At 64.1% G+C, this 18,799-nt stretch overlaps 1 protein-coding gene across 1 annotated transcript in view; it reads right to left on the bottom strand.

Moving 5' to 3' along the window:
- TTYH3 (tweety family member 3) overlaps positions 1–18,693 on the bottom strand; it is a 28,580-nt gene extending 9,887 nt beyond the window's left edge. Inside the window, exons 1-8 of the mRNA XM_059414310.1 lie at positions 18,442–18,693; positions 4,833–5,002; positions 4,591–4,702; positions 4,236–4,456; positions 3,943–4,038; positions 3,179–3,251; positions 2,877–2,952; positions 592–647 (exon numbers count right to left, since the gene is read on the bottom strand). Of these exons, the coding sequence (XP_059270293.1) occupies positions 592–647; positions 2,877–2,952; positions 3,179–3,251; positions 3,943–4,038; positions 4,236–4,456; positions 4,591–4,702; positions 4,833–5,002; positions 18,442–18,564 (927 nt within the window). The 5' untranslated portion in view covers positions 18,565–18,693. The remainder of the gene's footprint in view (positions 1–591; positions 648–2,876; positions 2,953–3,178; positions 3,252–3,942; positions 4,039–4,235; positions 4,457–4,590; positions 4,703–4,832; positions 5,003–18,441) is intronic.
- Positions 18,694–18,799: the final 106 nt, after the last annotated feature.

Consider the following 18,799-nt stretch of genomic DNA (forward strand, 5'->3'; position numbering starts at 1 on the left):
CCGGCAGGGGTAGGGCAGCCCGGCTCCCCTCCCCCAGTCCCACCCACACCCAGGTCAGGCAGTGCCGGGGCCCCAGGGGAGCCCTTGGGGAAGCTGCTCCTGTCCCCAGGAGGCTGCCCACACCGATCACCGAAAGCATGGTGACTTCAAAGCAGGGAGCATTTCACGATCCCCGGGGCCTGCACAATCACAGGCAGTGACAGCCAGTGGGCCAAAGCATTTCCCTCTAGACTCCATTGTGACTCCGGCTCAGGTGTTCCACAGCGGGCCCAGGACCCCTCCCCCAGTGAGACATCCCTGGGCCCCTCTGCACCTGCCCTGCCTGAGGTTGGCTTTGCCCTGCAGGATGGCCCTGGCACGACCCAGGAACTGACAGGAATCCCCAGTCCCTGGGGGGCATTAAGCAGTCCACCCCAAAGGGCTTGCACCAAGGGCATGAGGGCACTAACCACGGGGGCAGTTAGCGACGCCAACGTGGCATTCATCTAGCGGCCCCCCACCCCCCAGCTCCTGGGGTCCCAGGGTCTCAAGGCCTCTGAGAAGGGCTGAGGGCCACAGGGCTTCCCAGGGGCGGAAGCAGCGAGCACTCACCTGCTGGAAGGGGTTGGTGGCCCGGGCCGAGCAGGCCAGGTAGTACTGCAGAATGTCTGCGGACAGAGGTCAAGGCGGTGGTGTGAGGGCGGCTGTGTGCATGAGCCGTGTGCGTGCCCGTGTGAGCCCATGTGTGTGCTTACATGCACCTGTGTGCACCTGCATGGATACTGCGCGCACATGTGTATGTGTATTTCTGCACAAGTGTGTGGACAGACACACATGCCCACACATCTGTATGCACACACGCATGTCTGTATACATGTATGTGCATGCACGTGTCCATATGTGCATATGTCTCTGTACACATGCGTGTGCAGGTGTCTGTGTGTTGTGCCTGTGTGCGCTCAAGCACATGTGTGAGGAGCTATGGCCTGCAGGGAGCCCAGGGCCAGGGCCCAGACCCTTCTGCTCCAAGCAGGATCCTTACAGCACACACAAGTGCCCCGTGGGAAGCAGCCCTCTTCCTCTCTTCCCCCTGGGGCAGCAGACAGGCACTGAGGGTGGGCAAGGGGTCAGAAGAGACGCAGGGATGCATGGGCTCCTGGCTGGCAGAGGAGGGGACAGGACCTGGACACGGCTGTCGGGAGGGCCCAGGACTCAGGTGGCCTGTCTACTCCCCATTAAAACATGTGTCGATTCTGTGTCCAACATTTGAAGATGGGATTCACTTACAATTGTGATTCTGGAAACCCCAGGAGGCCCACACCTGGCTGGAGCTGAGGGAGGAGCGGGGAGCCCGTGTGCCTGCCCCACGCCCATAAGGCTCTCAGACCTGCAGACTGAGGGGGCTCAGCACCCATCCCTGCAGCAGCACTGTGGTTTTGGAGTCCCAGGTGCCTCCCTCCTGGGGCCCTGAGGCCCAGGACAAGAGCAGGTGCACGGGGCTGGCCGCAGCCTCGTCCCCCTTCCTGCCCTGCTCGGGCCTGGGCTCCCACGCAGCTCACTTTGGCCGCTTGTAGAGGGGCCAGCATGCTGGCCTTGGCTCTGTCTGGCCCCCGGAGGGGGGCCCATGGCTTCCAGGCAGGATCTCACACTCCCTTGAGGCTGGGGGCTGCTCTCGCTTGCTAAAGACCCGGGAGTCCTCAGCAGTGAGGACCTGGAGAGGCCGGGGGCAGTGGTGGGCACAGCAGGGCCACTCCTCCCCCATGGTGGGGAAGAGGGCAGACAACCCTCCCTCCTGGGGGCTCCTCGGGCTCAGGTGGAACCTGTTCCTCCAACCAGATAAGCCAAAAACCAGCCCCCTGCTCATCCCTGTGGCTTTCTAAGGCAAAGAGGAAGACGGTCCTCTGAAGGCCAGCATTTTAAGGCCACTTAGAACCCCTGTCCCTGCGGGGACAGTGCCTCTACCCTTCTCTCGAGGAACATGTAGCACCCACAGCAGGGCACACCCACGAGCTTAGCACCTTCCAGCTCTGGCTGCACCTGAGCCCCAGAGCCCCACATGCAGCTGCCTCTTGGGACGGCCAACTGGCATCACACTGTGGCCCCCACCCTCACTGCCGGACCCGCTCCCTGCCCCCACCTCGGTCCGCAGATCCGGTGACGACAACAGCTCAGGCAGAGAGCAGGTCCTTAGCGCCTTCCTCCCTACACCCGGCGTCTCCGGGAGCCTGTCCTGCTGCCTCACAGCACGTCCCCATCCATGCTCCGCCCTGCTGGCTCAAGGCACCCCATCTCCTGACTGGAGGAGCACAACAGCCTCCCTGCCTTCCTGCTTGACCTTGTCGCTCCAACAGCCCACAGATGCTCTGATGAGGCAATCCAATCTTGGACCGTGTCTCTTCTGGGCTTCCCACCCTCCAATGGACCCCCCAGAATTAAGCCCAAATTCCTGTCCTTGACCTGACCTGCCTGGCTCCCCACTCTTTCCTCTCCCAACTGGTCTATTTTCTGCCTCACAACCATACCAAGTTTGTCTCTGCCTCAGGGCCTTTGCACAAGACACACAGCCTTCTCTTGTTCAATTTTAATGCTACCTCTTTGGCAGGCCACACTGCTACCTGCTCTGAAGCACCATGTCATCACTTGCCTTGCCCCCCTTGTCACCTGTCCCCACCCTCACCCCACCCCCCATCACTGGCTCAACACAACCCGTGTCCTCATCCTCAGCACCCCCCGTTCACAGAGGTGTTCCTGTTCACTTACTAACTTCCTGATCAACGTAGGTCCTGCCTCCCCCAAACTGAGGGCCAGGAGGGAGAGGATGCCTTGGCCTAGCTCAGCAGGGTCTCCCTAGCCTGGCCGCTGGGGTCCTGGTTCAGACACAGCTGCTGCAGACTCACCCCCACTCAGCACTGAGTGCTCCTCCACCATCCTGGTCACATAGGTGTCAGGGTCCACACAGAAGTCACTTGAGCCCTAGGGGGGTACAGGCAAGGAAGATGGGGTGACCAAGCCAGGTCCCCCACCCTTCAGCTCTCACAGATAGAGCCTGCAGCCCAGGTCTGTTCTCAGCCCCGGAAGTAAATGCTGTGTGCACTCCTCGTGGAACCTCAGTGTCCCAGGCAAGAGGCATGTGACGTTCTCCACCCCTTCCCATGCTTAGGCCCAGCAGACCAGGATCACGCATACCCCTGCCACTCACCACAGACACGGCCAGCTCCAAGCCCAGTGAGCCCCAGCTGATGACCAGGGCCAGCACGCCCAGGAGGCAGACCCTTGGGGCAAAGAAAGCCAATCAGCATCCCCCAGGCTGGCGTGCAGGCCAGAGGGCCAGGGCCCTGGGGAACATTGAGCGGGGGGTCTCCCCACACAAGGGCTGTGGCTTCTCCCGTGGCCTGGCCTTAGCCAGAGCCACCCAAAGGCCAGGCACAGATGGACTTCTCTCCCACCTGGTGTGGGCTGCAGTGGGGCTCAGAGCTCAGGAAGCGGCTGGTCTTCCTGCTTCCCCCTCCCCCGAGCAGACAACAGGTCTTGGCCTTCACTGGGCTCTCCCTTTCCCCCAAGCACTGTCACTGGCAGCGCCTGGCCCAGGTGGGGGCAGGACACAGCTGTTCAGCTGTCCTGGGGGAAAGGAGGCCAACATTTCACAACTACCCTATGGACGAGCCATCCCCACCTTCATCTTTGAGATGAGGACACGGAGCATCCGTGTCTGGGGGCCACCCACCCCAGGTGGCCAGCTGAGTTAGCCGCACGGCAGGGATCTGAACCCACAAGGACTCCAGGCCAAGGACAGAGCCTCCGGTGTGACCCCCTGGTGTCCCCATGAGCTGGTGGGGCCTCACCCCTCGGCAGACCTACGGCTACACCCGCAGATGGGCGAGGGGGAGGCAGGGCTGATTCAGAAGGTGGTGCTGTGGGTGCCGCCCCCCTGCTCCCCACCGGCCCTCAGGCCCACAGACTCACCCAACCAGAATGCCCTTGGAGCTGCGGATGAGGCCCACCAGCACCAGCAGGCAGATGGCCACTTCGAGCAGCAGTAGGCCGAGGTAGCCCAGCCACCTGTGGGCACACAGAGGGTATGGGTGGGGCCCAGAGGGGCACCCACGGGCAATTCTGGAACACTGGGGGCCTAAGGGGCTGCCATCAGCTCTTGTAAGAGGTCCTGGGGAACTTGGCCCCTCCCACCCACCAAACCTCAGACCCCGGGCTCTAGGGGCCAGTTGGGACAGGGGGGCAGAAGAGAGGGCCAGCCGCACCTGTACCAGTCGTAGAGGTCCACCTGCTCCGCCAGCACCTCGAGCGACACGGCGGGGTTCCTCCAGAACGGGATGGCCGCTGTGTAGCCCAGCAGCGTCCCGAGAAGGCCCCGCAGCCGCTGCACTGCACGCAGGGGCTCCGGCCGTGCCGCCAGCTGCCGCTCCAGGCTCTGCAGACTGGGCTCCGCCGAGCGGTTCAGGGCGGCCGCCGTGTCCCACACCTGCGCCGGGCCGGGGGCCGGTGAGCCCAGGCACAGACCCGCTCCCAGCACATGCCCACCCCTGGGGCACACACGCAGACACAGGGTTCAGGGGCAGGAACAGAGCCCCCCCTTCCCATCGGACGGCCACTCACGCGGTCCTGGACCCCTGCCACTGTGCGGTTGGCGTGGCGGAGCGAGTAGGTGGCCCGATGGATGCCGTCACTGGTCTCCCCGTTGCCATAGAACCCCACAGCGATGCCAGCGCTAGGATGGGGCGGGGGGCGGGCGGATGAAGCCACATTGCCTGCGGGCGGGGGGGGGGGCCTACCGGAGGGGGCAGAAATCCCCCCTTCCGGCCCCGCCCCCACCTGGCCAGGCCTGGCCCTGCGCTCACCTGCAGACCAGCGTGGCGATGATCACGCACCAGGCAGTGCAGCAGCAGTCGGCATCCAGATGCTCCTCGCTCTTGCGCCGTCGGCAGCACAGCCAGAAGGAGTAGAAGAGCAGGAAGAGGAGGTCCAGGGCGAGGCAGGCCAGCGCGGTGGCCCCCAGCAGCAGCAGCGCCTGTGGGAGATGGGGAGGTGGCGCTGGAGGGGCGGGCGCGCGGCCAGCTCTGCCACACCTCTAACATGCTGTGCGAGGTGCACTGGAACCCAGCTGTCCGCCAGCCCTGGGGGCTGAGGCTCCCCACACTGGGGTGCTTGCCTGTGAGCCCCCAGACTCCCATCCTTAACCCTGCACTAGCCACCAGGATCGGCCCAAGCCACACTCCCAGGGGCCAGGTGAGCATGGCCATGAGGTCCCTCCAGGTCCAGGGCCCCCGAGCCCAAGGCAAGATATGTCTAAACAGGGGTCCCTGACCAAGCCCAGGAAGGAGGTGCTGGGTGGGCAGGGCCAGCACTACTGATGATGGCCACGTGGCCAAGGAATGCCCCCAATCTTCTGGAGCCCATTTTCTCTTCTATAAAAAGGGAGGGAATGCTCTCCCCAGGAGAGGCCAGTGGGAGTCTCCAGGCAATGTGCATCACGGAACCAGGTACACAGCAGGGCTCTCCCTCTCGGCATGGACACTGCTCTGGACCTGGCTGCTTTTGTGAGCCGCCGGGCCTCTGGCAGCCAGAAGGGCCCGGAGTTCTCCAGCCACATCCAGGAGTCACCAGGGAGGAGGAAGTGCCCCCGCAGCACCCTCCTGTCACCGAGGTCGGCGCCCCTGATGGGAAGTGGTTGATTTGGTCCCGCAGGGACACCCACTGTGGGCTTGGCCCGGGGCTGGGCCTCCACCTGTTGGAGCCCATGGCTCTCCCTTTCGCCTGGCCCAGTGCATCACCTCCGTTCCACTGATAAAGAAACTGGCTTCAGAGAAGTTATGGAGGAAGGACTCAAGTCCCACGTCACGGCCTGTCTGGGACCTCTGCCCATGTCCTGTGTTGGGGTGGGGGTGGTGGCCTGATGGAGCTGCAGGCTGGGTCTGACCATGTTCACCTCCTGGGTGGCAGGGGCGGTAAGTACCAGGCAGAAGGTCCAACACACAGCGGCACCCACCCCACGGGGACCATCAGATTTGTGGTGTGGCCACTGGGCGCCCCACAGCTGCCCTCACTGGCACTGCCGCAGAGATGCTGGGCCTCAGGAAGACCTGGAAACACCCTCCCTCCCCCATGTCTGAATGCTCAGCAACAGTGACTGTCTCTGGAGTGCTGGCGGGGGTGTGTGTGTGGCGGGGGACACCCACCTGCCCCTCCCCCACCCACCGCAGGGCACCCCCTTGGGAAGAGGCTCAGCCACCTTGGCCCTGGCCCCCAGCAGCTGTCTCCCAGGAGATGGCTGCCAGGCAGCGGAGGCAGGATGGCACTCCCTGCCCTCCCAGGAGCCCGCTGGTCCCAGAGGTCTCCCCTGAGGCCCACCGCTCCCAGCCAGCATCCCCCCACACCTAAGGCGGGGCTCCCCCACTTCCCATCAGACCAGAGCCTGCCCCTCTAGCCACGCTTCAGAGCAACACGGGCGCCCTGGGGGCTGAGGCGCTGTCTGGAGCCACCACGAGGCGCAGGGTGGGGAGGACCAGGGGGACACCATGAGGCTGTGGTCACAGGCCACTGCCCTGCCGTGCGGGCTGCCCCACACCGTCATCTGGCCACAAGGGGTATCAGAGGCTGGCGCCCTCCCTTCCTCCTTCAGGTTGGGGGTGCAGCTGGCACCGCCCCACAATGGTAGGAGGCCTGATAGGGGCCCTGATGCTCTGCTCATGAGCTGGTGGGGGGAGGGGAGCTGGCCTTAGTGCCACCCCACGGGCCCACGGCTCCTGGAGGGCAGGGGCGCTCACATCACGGAGTGTACTCCCAGCACCCAGGCCGCAGCCAGGAGCCTCCAGGCCATAATCAGGGGCGTGTCAGGGGCCAAGGGCCAGTCATTGGAGGGGGCTTGCCTTGCGGATCCCGGTATCAGGCACTGCCCTCATCCTGCCCAGCCCCGGAAGTCGATGAACATCAGAGTGCTTGCAACAGCACCGTCCTATGGGCTCCCCGGGTCTGCCTCACACGCACAGCCTGGACGTCGACCCGAGGGCTGCAGGCCCTGCCTACCCGCTTCGCTGGGCAGAGGCCAAGGGCGGAACACAGCACGGCCCCTGGGGCCATGGCTCACTCCGGACATCTGCACTTTCCTAGCCCAGGCTGCCTGTCAGTCACCAGTCCTGACACAGCCACCTCTTCGCCACCTTGCCCCTGGGCCCTCCAAGACCACAGCACACCCAGACCCAGCCTCCTTTCGCCGCCCTGCTGACCCTGGCTCCCATGCTTCCCTGTCCCTGCCATGCGCTCACGGTCCCCCTGAAGGTCACCTTTTCTCCAACAGCTGTCCCTTGGTCCCGGCCCTGCCCCGCCATCATGCCACCTCCTGTCCTGCCCGTAACCCCTCACCCCACGCACGCGGAGAACAGTGGGCATGGAGTGGGTGTTCAAATACGCACACGGACACACATCCTCCAGAGGATGGGGAGCCGGGCCCAGAGGCCCAGGGCCCCAAGAGCCCACCCACTCTGGCGCTCACTGTCATCACGACTCCAAGCACTGACGGGTCCAGTCGCTGCCTCAGAGGAGTCAGGACCACCCACTCCCATTTGCCAGGCAGGAAAACTGAGGCCAGCCAAGCGGGCCCTTCACACCTGGAGGAAGGAGGGGCTCACAGTGCCTCTGGGAGCCAAAGCAGGTGCCAGCCTGGTAGGTCCCCGGTGGGTACTGCCCGAGGGCTCCGGAGCTGCCAGGCTGGTGGAGGGAGCCGGGCGGCGCCGCCTGCTGGACACGAGCTGGGCCACGCAAACCGGAGAGAGCAGGCCAGGGTGGTGCACCGGGCCCCGTCCGTGAGTGGACCATGGCCAGGCACCTCCCTGAGCCGGCCTGTCCACGTCCGGAAGGTCCCGGTCCCTGCGCCGGGAGTCAAGCTTGTACCTTTCCTGGATCCTCTCCTACGGCTTTGATTTGGTTTGTTTAGTTGTTGTGGGTCTTTTGGGGTTTTCTTTTTTTTAAAACCACACACTTGTACTAACTTCGTAATTACAGTGCAGAGCCAGAAATCTGTCAGTGGCTCTTTCCAGCCGAGTGAGGGAGGGCCCCGGTCGGAGCCCAGCTCTGCCACGTGAGTGTCCCGTGCAGTCTCGCCTGGCCTCTCTCTGCACCCCGTTTTCAAAAACTCTGTGAGTTTTTGGGAGTATTCCCCGGTCCTCTGGGCTAGCCTTGGGGAGAAGGCCTCCGGGACCCTGAATTGGGCCCCTCTTGGTCCATGGCATGGTCCCACAGGCCCTGCTGGTGCCCACAGTCCCCCAGGAGCCATGACGGACAGGAGGGGAGGGACATCCTGGCTGGCTACCAGGAGGCCCAGAACTACCTGCGGCTAGACAGAGGAGCGAGGGAGGGGGGTTCGGCCCCGCCCTCCCAGCCACCCGAAATCTCAGGTCCACGAAGGGGCGTCCAGCCTGCTGGGAACCAAAGCACCAAGGTTCCAGTGCTGCTCAGTCTGGCTCAAAGACATGACCATGAGTCAAACTCTTGCCTCAGTTTCCCCACCTATAAAGGAGAGACAGGAACATCACTCTCCTGGCCCAGGACTGTTAAGATGGCAGGAGCTAGTCCCTTGAACACACAGAACAGGACCTCCACAGGGTCTCCCAGGAAAGGTCAGGGTCCTGAGGGTGGCTGCTCCCAGGGCCAGCTCTGCCACGGTGCAGCCCGGTAGGCTGGGGGCACAGAGAGGGCACCCTGACTGCTGGGGGGGCTGGCCCAGGGCCACTCAAGGACAGGCTGAGACATGCCCACATCTATACCCACACGTGCACTCCCATACATGCGTGTCCACACTCACACGTACACATCTACACCCATGTGTTCCCAGATGTTCACACCTGTATTCACACTCACACATGCACACGAAGGTGTCACCCTGTGATCTCCCCAGCAGGGGCACAAACAGCAGCCTGTGGCTGGAGCTCCTGGGGATGGGGGGCGGTCCCAAGAACCTGGGTGTTGGGACACCTGCTGGGCCTGGGAAGTGGGGAAGGCCGCCTCACTCACGGCCACAGGAGCAGAGGTTGCTCCTACCCCAGCCCAGCCTTACGGAGCCAGTCAACGACCAGGGACTCGGGGAGGACCACTGCCAGGGAGCCCCGGGCCAGGCTTGATGGGGGTCAGCTCTGGGGCTCAGAGCTGGGTACCAAGGAGGTAAGTTACTTTCCAGAGGCTTCCCTGGAGGCAATGACAGGCAGAGGCCCAGGTGCCCCGTCACCCCCACATACCCCCGGAGCCCTGGTCACTGGGAGCTAGGCATCCACCTTGCCCCCTGCTGGTCTGCCTCCATGGCTTCAGGAAGCCCCCCTACTAGGACAACGGGGTCTGTCTGCATAAACCTTCCCCAGCAGATGCTGGAAAGGCCTCCCTGAGCTCATCAATCTAGCGAAGGCAGTGCCCACTCTGGCGCTTGGCCCTGGCCCCCAGCTCTATACCCCAAGGTCTGACAGGACTGTGGCTCTGGGGCCTGGGCCACCACGAATTCCCTCTGCCCCCAGGGAAGATGCTGGCACCTCTGGCTCACAGGTGGGGCACGGGGGCGCAGTGGTGTTGGGGGGTCTAGCCCATCTAGCAAAGCTGCAGAGCCCGTCGCCGGCTGGGTGCAGGAGCCGGGCACGAGGGCACCCAGCGTGACCTGTGCCCGTCTCCTCTTCTGCTGGCGTTGCCGTGGCAGCCCCGCCTCCCCTGGCCAGGAGCCGGCGTCCCCTTCACTTCCCCTGGGCCCATTCAGAAAGAGAATGGGAAATGTCTGATCAGCATCTGGGCTCTGACCAAATGGAATTTTCCGTCTGTGATGGAAGTGATGTCAGCACTCGGTCAGGCGAGGCGAGATGCTCGGGCCAGTGTCCCGACCGCTGGCCACAGTGCTGGCTGCCAGCCACCGGCAGCACTCAGCACACACTGGGCTCTGTGAGGGTGCTCACAGCGGGGGCTCTGTGTGGCCCTCCCGCCCCCCCCAGCCCTCCAGCTCATTTCTCAGCTCTGGGCCACCCCCTCCTCCCAAGGCCCCTGCAGTCCCCGCCGGAGTACAACCCCCTGCCCCGGCCTGTGGCCAGACACTCTCCTGCAAGCCCCAAGGGCCCCCCCAAGCCCCCCTCCACTCTGGAAACACCCCAGGAGCCAGAGCTCGGGGTCAAGAGCCACCCCTGGCCCAGCTCTGAGGCCTGGGGCCCAGGGAAGCAGCTGTGTTCCAAGTGAGCCTAAGCCGGTTCCCTGCATGGGGTGGGGGACCCCTGGCTCAGCCCCAGGCTTGCTGGCAGGCGGGGTGCTGGGGGTCCCAAGCTGGGGAGGGTCCACAGCGTGCCACCAAACCTTCCTAGAGCTTTGCAGCAGACAGGAGGCTTGGCCCCATCCACAGACGGAGACCACAGCATCAGGGGCTCCAGGCTGGGAGCCCATCCCTTCGACACCCCACCGCTGGCCTGGACACCGCGTGTTGGCTCTGTAGCGCAATGGATAGTGCACTGGAATTTTTCTAGACATGGCGTGTTGGTGCCTGGGCATCTGCACCCCTCCCCTGCACAACACTAGGCTCAACTTCAGGGCAGGCTGCTCTGATGTGCCTGAGGCCACCAGGCCACGAGAGCCGCACAGGACCCCGGCTGCGGCCACGAGTGTGCCTGCGTGGGAGCACACCACACGTGGTCCACACATCGGAACCCCCAGCAGACTGCTTCCCCACACACCCCTCTCTCTGGAGAGGAGCCTCTATGCCTGAGGTCCCCCCCACTGCCCATGGCATGAGAGGGACAAGCAAGGCCCTGAAGCCCATGGAGGTGGGGGCCCCTGCAGGAGGCCATGGCTGGCAGGGCTGCCCCTCGGCTCGCCCCCCACCCCCCTGCACCAGCCCTCCCTTCAGAAGGGCTCCTCCAGCAGTAAAGGGCAAGGCTCCAAAGACTAGGCGAGTCCACATTCCTCCAGGGCCCTGGGACCCCACTCCCCACACCCCAACAGCCTCCTGTTGGCCCCATCTCCCTGGATTGGGGAGGCCCTCAGCCCAGGGCCAGCCTGAGACCGAGACACATCAGCACAGGCAGCGTCCGGATTCAGCCCCAGGCCCGACACGGGGACACAGGGCACAACAGACACAGCCCCTGCCGGGCACGCAGCTCCCGGGACCCCGGCATGCCGGCCGTGCACTGTCTCAGAGGCCATGGGAGCCAGGCAGACAACCCGGGGTTGGGGGGGACAAAAACAGGTATCTGAGAGCGCCAGCAGGGCACCATGGAGGAAGGGTGTGCTCCCAGAGGGGGACGGCCTGGGCATAGGCCCAGCGTGAGACCCAGGCTGCACACCTGGGTCCTCAAGGGCTCTGGTAGCTAGAGTGGGGACAGGCAGGTGTGTGTTGGGGGGGGGCGCAGCAGACCCTTCCACTGCTCTCCAGCAGGGGACATCTTACCCCAGCCCCAGAACGGCCAAGGGCCTTTCTCCAGAGGAAGAGACCAGGTTAGGGTATCCAGGAGGCTGGCGGGATCCCAAACCCCAAGGCACCCTCTAGGAATCCACACGTGGCTCGGCTGGAGCCCTGGGCCCAGGCTGGCTTGTTGCCCTAGCTCCTGGGTCTGGGATGCCTTGCCGGGAAGGGCTCCCACTCACATGGCTGCCCGCTCCCCTAGGGCTAGCTCTTTGCCTCAGCACCCACTGTCGCCCAGCCAGGCACACAGCCTTGCTGGTCCCTAGACTACCTGGGGAGGGGGTGGCACCCACCTTCCAGGCCAGGGGCCTGAGGCCAGAAGGGTCGCCAGAGGCCCATTCACATAAGTGGTACAGAAGCAGGGTCTGAGCCCACAGAGGCCTCTTGAGGAAGGCTCCAGAAAGGGCCCCCCTTCACCTCCCGGGCCAGGCCGTGGAGTGGAGCAGGGCGCCGGGCTGGCTGTTCAGCCCACAGTCCCCCCACCCCTCTAACACACTTGGCTGTGGCTCCAGATGCCGGCAAGAAATTAAAAACAGATTTTCCACTGAGCTGGACTTGGGTTTCCCGAATTCCATGACGGTGAGCTCGTGGCCATCCCGGAGAACGCACAGCCAGTGGCCAGCCAAGCAGGAGCCCAGAAGGGGCCCAGCTGTCCGCCCAAGTCCCTTCACGCTGAGGTCTGAGACTCAGAGCGCCAGGTCGCACATGCAGCAGCTGAGCCCTGACGTCCCCACGGGGTACACACCACACTTGCCCTTATCCTCCGGGAACCATGGAGACAGAGGCGTAGCAAGGCCAGAGGTGGGCAGAAGGCCCTGAGAGGAGTGCTGGTGGGTAATCCCCCAACCCAGCCCCCGCCTGCCGCCCTCCAGGTGTGGGGTGCCAGCCTGCTCTCCTGCTGCCTGTGTGACACGGGTTCATGGCATGAACGGTCACAAGGGCTGCTCTCCCTACGGCAAGGGTGTCTGTTTTGGTCCCGGTGCTCTCACACATTTCCCAGCAGGACACCCAGAAAAGCCCTCCGCTCGCCAGACCTGTCTGCAAGCGCCTTGCCCCTGGCCAGCCCTAGAGACCCAGGCCACAAGCCTCAGTATAGCCCGGGGCCACCAGACAGGCCTGGTCCCAGGACACACATCGACCAAGGAGATGTGGTTCAGGGGGTGCAGCCTCCTGTGAGGACCCCGGCCTCAGCCAGCTTCCTCTGGGGAAGGGGCCTGCTAGGGGCCTGCTAGCTGAGGCCCAAGGGCGGCCCCCATGTGCAGGCCCGTGTGTGCACATGAGCCCATCTGGACACCTAACAACAGTGGAAAGGGAGTCTCACGAGGGGTCCCGTACAACCCCTTCCCCACAACCCGCCCCGTCACCTGTCACCTTCAGCCCCTGGCCCAGCCTGGGCCCTCTGCCGGCTCCTGCTCCTGGGGGCACTCCCCTCACCCAGGTGCCTTCTCTGAGGCCCTTCTCCTGCCCCTGATATTAGCCTGGAGGCCTGGCCTTGACCCAGGCCCACTGAAGCCCTCGCAGCCTATCCACAGTGTGAGGCAAGCTTGCCGCCTGGGCTCATGTCTCCCGTGCTATGGACACCGCTCCCCCTGACCCCCGGCCCCGGAGTCCTGCCAGGCAGGCGGCAGACCCGATTCGGGAGGCATGAGCCATCCCATCTCTGGTGGAGACCCCAGGGCGGACCCGGCATTTGTGGGCCCCTCCTTAGGACCTTAGATCAGGAGCACCCTCTGGATGGAGGCCCCCACCACCAGGTGGTCACATGTCCCAATGCCGGGAGGTCACATGGGAGAACTTCCCGTATCTGGAACCCAGTCCCTGGGCTGCAGATTCGGTTCCTCTTCTCCAGGCAAAGACTCAGCAGAGCTGCTGGTGGGGGAGGGGGCCCGCTCCCAACACCTGCTGCCCTCCCCAGAAACAGGCCCTGCTGGGGGACCCAGGGAGTCTCTGCATGGGGGCTGCATCCACGGAAAGCAGGCCGGACAGGAGCCTGCACACATCTCCCAGCCCACTGATGCTGGCTGGCCAGTGGCCACAACTCTGCTCCCACAGAGGCCACAACGCCTACCCCAAGGGCCACTGTGGGGCCGCCCCGAGGAACACTTAGAGAAAGGACAGCAGAGGCCCCTCTGGGGAAGCGGCCATGGCCTGGGCTAAGAGCCACAGTGCAGCCTGCCTGAAGCCTGCCCGAGCCCCTGCCCAGGGCCAGCAGCTGACGTCCCTCCTCGCATGTCCCCTGCACAGACCAGCACGGTGCTGGCAACATGGCTTCCCAGCACGTCCCCAGACTCTTGGAAACCAGGAGCCACCAAAGGCAGAAGGATGGGGCCCAACGAGGCAGACCCCACACCGACGCCAAGTGGGGGATGTGCCAAGTTTCCCATGACACCCCCCACCCACATGCTGCCACCCAGGTGGAGACCTGGGACTTGGCTGCAGAGGTCACCAAAGGCCACGTCCTGCCCCCCCCCCCCCCCCACCAAAAAGGAAACAGCCAGGCTATCTGTTCTGGCAGGGGCTACCCTGTCCCCTCACCACTGCATCCCCAACGGCCAGCCCCTCAGTGCTGTCCATGTAAAAGGTGCTCTAGAAGCTTCCGCCCTCTCCTCAGTGAGGTCCGTCCCATTTGGTGTGTTTCTGTCGCTTGCAGCCTCAGCGCCCTGACTGTGACCACGGGACGCTGGTCAAGCATTAAGAACCAAGGGCCAACAATAAGGCCCAAGAGGCGGTGACAGCAAGGGCACATGGAGTGACTGTGGTTTAAGTGACACGCACCGGACAGGTAGACTTGCACGGACCGAATCCAGCCAGAGGGGCTTTCTGGTGTTTCCTCATGCTTTTTCCTATTTCCCAAACATTCCATGAGTGTTTAACACTTTTGTAAATGAGAAGACAGGCGACACACACTTTTCGGGACCCCCAGATCAGTGAGGAGGGTGAGAACGGGGCAGCCCACCCACAGCCTGCAGCCAGGTACGCACCTCACCTTGCCTGAGTCTCAGCATTTGACCAAGATCCTGTGGTCTTAGCTGGCCCTGGCAGTCATTCAACCCAGAGCTCAAAAATGGCCTCTAAGCAGCGCCCCTGATCTGGGTTCGCACACTTCCGGGCACAGGGCGCGCGCTCACTCCCTCCCGAGGCAGGACGTTCAGAATCCCTTATTTGGGCCTCAGGCTCAGGCTCCTCTCCGCCCCAAGGCCTTTGCATGTGCTCTTCCTGATGCCAGGAACCGTTTTCCCCAAGGACTCTACATGGCTACTTCAGTCTTATCTTTAGGGTCTCAATGGAAACACCCCAGCGCTCGGGGTTCTAACAGGAACCCACATGCAGAGTCCTACGTGCTGAGCAAACATGAGGGGAATGCTACCATATGACCTGGATGCGGAGCCAGTGTGCCCACTTATGCCAGGCTTCCAGGCAAGTCCCAGCCTTCTGGGTGTTCGCAGCCTGACTGATACCCTCCACGGCAGGGCAGGTAGCACCTCCTCCAAGAAGCCTTCCCTGACCACTGGGCTCCTGCAGGCCCTGTCCTGACACCTCCAGCCCCTCACAGCTTCCAGCCTATCCCCACCAACCCTGAACTGGCAGAGCAAGGGGGAGTCGTGAGGGCTGGTGGGGACTGATGGTGGGGACTGATGGTGGTAGGGTAGACTCCTTGATAGAAGAGAAGCCCAGACAGATGGCTGGTTCCACCCAAGGTCACATAAATGGGAAGCCACAGAGCTAGGGCCCAGGCCCCCACTCTCCAGCTGGAAGAGAAGGCTCTGGGACCCCTGCCCAAAGCCAAGACAGGCCCTACCATCACCACGGAGCAGGCTGGCCGCAGGCCACATCAGGCCCCCAGACATGGGGCCCAGCTGGCTCCGCTCGGCCGTGCAGCCACCCGGGGGTCTCCTCCTTCCTCTGGGCCTGCAATCTTCCCTGCTGCCCAGCCCCCCAAATGAGAGTACCCACCCATTGAGCTGTCCCTGGTGCAAGGAGCTCTGGGCCCAGCCCCAGGGGCACCAGACCGACAGCCCCTCCTGGAAGGCAGCGGAGGTGGGGTAGTTAAGCAAACTCCAGAAGCTCCTCTGCTTCCTTCCAGTACCTGCCTACCCACAGATCCCATCAGCCCCCACAGAAACCATGGTGCACCCTCCCTGTAATCTGTCCATTGAGCAAACATCACGGGCCCCCAAGAGGTGGATGCAAAAGGTTCCCCTCCTCATGGGAGCCTGAGACCTTCAGCCTCAAGAGAAATGCCATCCTTGCTCCTGCTGAGGCTCCAAAGCGCCCAGTGTAGGACCAGCCAGTGCTCTGGGGGCCCCTCATCGGCTCCTAACCCCTGCAGGGGGCCAGCAGAGGGGGACCCAGGAGGTCCCCCACCCTCCCAGGACTGACTCTGGCTCCTACCACGTAATCATTATGGGATTCTCAGCCAATCCCCTCTCCGAGCCTCAGTTTGCTAATCTGTACAATGGAGACGACCATTTTCATCTCCCAGGCTAGGAAGAGATAGGGCTAGTGAGAGACAGCCCCACACAGGTTCCCAAACCAGAGCCTAGCACATGGGGTTTTCCAGTGGGTTTTACCAGGGCTCCCAACAGTGCATGGTGGGGGCAGGAAATAGCAAAGAAGAGCCAAGGCTGGTCTCCTCATGCTGCACACACCCTCTATTCCTGAACCCAGGCCCCACTTTTCTCCTGGGTAGTCCAGAAGGCAGAAGCCCTCCTCCCCACCTGGACCCAGCCCACACGGGGGGTGGGGGACTGCCAGACCCTTCAGCCCAGGTGGGGGCCGGCCTAACAGGTTCCCAGGCTGGGGTGGGGGTGGGGGTCCCTTGGTTAGGAGGATGAGGGCCCACCCACCATCAGAGCTGCCCCCCTCCATCCCAGGGAGGAACACTCCAAGGGAGGCACGAAGAGGCTCCAGGCCATGGCCCCCACTGACCCACTACCCAGCCACCCAGGAAAGGGGCTCTGTTGCAACCAAAAATGGAGCTGGAGCATGGGGCCCTTGCATCCCCCACTGTGACCCCACAAAATCTGCCAGCCCAGATTTCAGGGTGTGACAATGAAGGATCGGAGAGGTCAAGCGCTTGCCCCAAAGCACCAGCACGGGAGGCAGGGGCAGGATGTATGTCCGGGTCTGGCTCCCGCTACAGCCCCCAGCCAGGAGCAGAGGCGGCGGGGGATGGAGACGGGCTGGTTTCCACGCCGTGAATTATTCAGTGGCTAATTCGGCTCCACAGAGAGGAGGCAGGAGAGTGAGTCAGAGCCCTCCCACAGCGGAGGAGGGAACAGTGCTCATAGAAGCCGAGGGCAGACATCAGGGACCTCTCAGGGGCACAGGGCCCTGCAGGGGGTAAGGCTGAGCTGTGGGGGCCCACGACCATTCTGGAGGCTTCCACAGGCTGGAGGCATCGGCCCCTCACTCACTCCCCACAACATGTCCCAGGATCTCCAGAGGGCAGGAGGGGCTCCAGCTAGTCCAACCGAGGCGGACAGGCAGCACAGCAAGCCTCAGGCCAGCAGGCCAGCTCTCTGTGGGTCCCAGACACCCCCGGTGGCCCCAGGGGCAGCCCCAGAACCTCCCAACTAATAACCGGCGGAGAACTTCCGCCAGCACAGACCCTGGCCTGCAGGAGCCAGGGGCCGGACATGGCAGAGCCAGGACATATGGGAGGCCCCAGGGAGCACAGAGGATGCTGTTCCCACACCGGTCGGTACCCCAGGGCTGGGCTCCTAGGACGTGGGCGTTTGAGTTTTCTAAAAATCTTGCCATCTCTGGGCATGCCTGGGCCAATCCCTGGCCCCCTTTCTAGTCTGCTTGGAAACAGATCAGCAGGGCTGGGGGAGCAGGCCCCAGGTGAGCACTGAGGCTGGGAGTGCTGGGTTCCCATGGTGTCCTCGTTCTGTGCTTCCGGTTCTTGCTCTCTAGATAAGGGCAACCAGGGAACACAGAGTTCTACGTAGATGAGGTGTGATCACGTCCACGGAATCCTGGATTCCCAGGCCATCTCCACCAGCTAGGCCATTCCACTCCACCTGGGGCTCTGCAACGACCCTTGGAGAGAAAGAACCCCAGGGGTGTCCCGGGTGACCAGGCATCCCAGTCATGGGGCTTCTGGAATCCGGATCCCCAGGCAGGAAGGAAATGCCCACAGCCTGGTCCCCTGCCCTGCACTCAAATGACAGCAGCTCAGTGCGGGGGGGGGGGGGGGGTTGGTGGTGCTTGGGCTCAGCATGACCCCAGGCCTAGGGTTCTACCCGGAGAACCTGGGCCCTTGGGCAGAAGGCTGCAAAGGCTCCCACTGCCCCCCCCCCCAGCCCCTTTATAGCCTTCCAGAAGGAGGCCTATCTTGAGTGCCTGAGGCCAGGCCTCCCATCCTCAGGGGCTCCTGGCAGCCATGGCTCCAGCCAGTCCAGGTGTCACCAGAGCATACACTGTACCCAGCAGGGAGTCACTGCCCGCCTGAGAGGGCTGGCATCTGCCCAGCTCACTCACCCACCAAAATCTTGGCAGGGAGTGGGATTCCCCAGCCCGGGGCGGGGGGAGCAAGGAATCCCCTCCAGTGCTCTGAGGTATCAGCTTGGTCTCAGAGCCCTGGGCTCCTCTGGGTTGGGGGCTCTGCAGGGCCCCAGGTCAGGGCTGCCCCAGGTGATGGGCAGGGGCCTGGGCTGGAGCTGACAGCTGGCAGAGGGGGCTCCACGGAGGGAAGCAAGGAGGCTCCACATGACCCCAGAAGGGAGGGCCTAAGTAACACCAGAGAAGGCTAGAATCTGCAGGAGGGCCATGGACCCTCCATGCAGGATGGGGGTCTTTAGACGCTCACAGAGGGGAGCCCCAGGACGCAAGAGGCGACCCTGGAGAAGAAAGGGGCTCTGACTCACGAGAAGGCGGAGGCCGTGACCCTCCAGGAGGACAGGGGGCGACGGCGACCCTCGGAGAGGAGGACCCTCCCCAGACCCTCGCCTGCGAGGGGTGAGGGGGTTGGGAGTCTTCAGACCTTCGAACGGAGGGGCCCTCACCCCCGACCCGGGGGGCCGCGTCACCTGCTGGTAGTCGGTGTCCTCGGGCCGGAACTGGCTGCTGGTGGTCTCCCAGCGCAGGTCGAAGTGCGGTAGCCGGTGCAGGAGGTTCACCCACCAGGGCGCCGCGTAGCTGACCCCGGCCATGGCGGGCTGGCCGCCTCGGGCGCGTGCCGCCGCGCGGCTCCTTCGCTGCCCCGGGGGCGAGGGGTTCAGGGGTCCGCCAACCCCCGCCTGGCCGCCCGCATCGCCCGCGCGCTCCTGGGCCCGGCCCGGCCCGGCTCGGCCCGGCTCGGCTGCGCTCGGCTCCGCTCGGCCGCCCGCGCCCGCCGCCTCTTTGTTCGCCGCCGCCGCCGCCGCCGCCGCCGCCGCCGCCGCCGCC

Source organism: Mustela nigripes, chromosome 11 (genome assembly GCF_022355385.1).
Source record: "Mustela nigripes isolate SB6536 chromosome 11, MUSNIG.SB6536, whole genome shotgun sequence".
Classification (NCBI taxonomy): Eukaryota; Metazoa; Chordata; class Mammalia; order Carnivora; family Mustelidae; genus Mustela; species Mustela nigripes.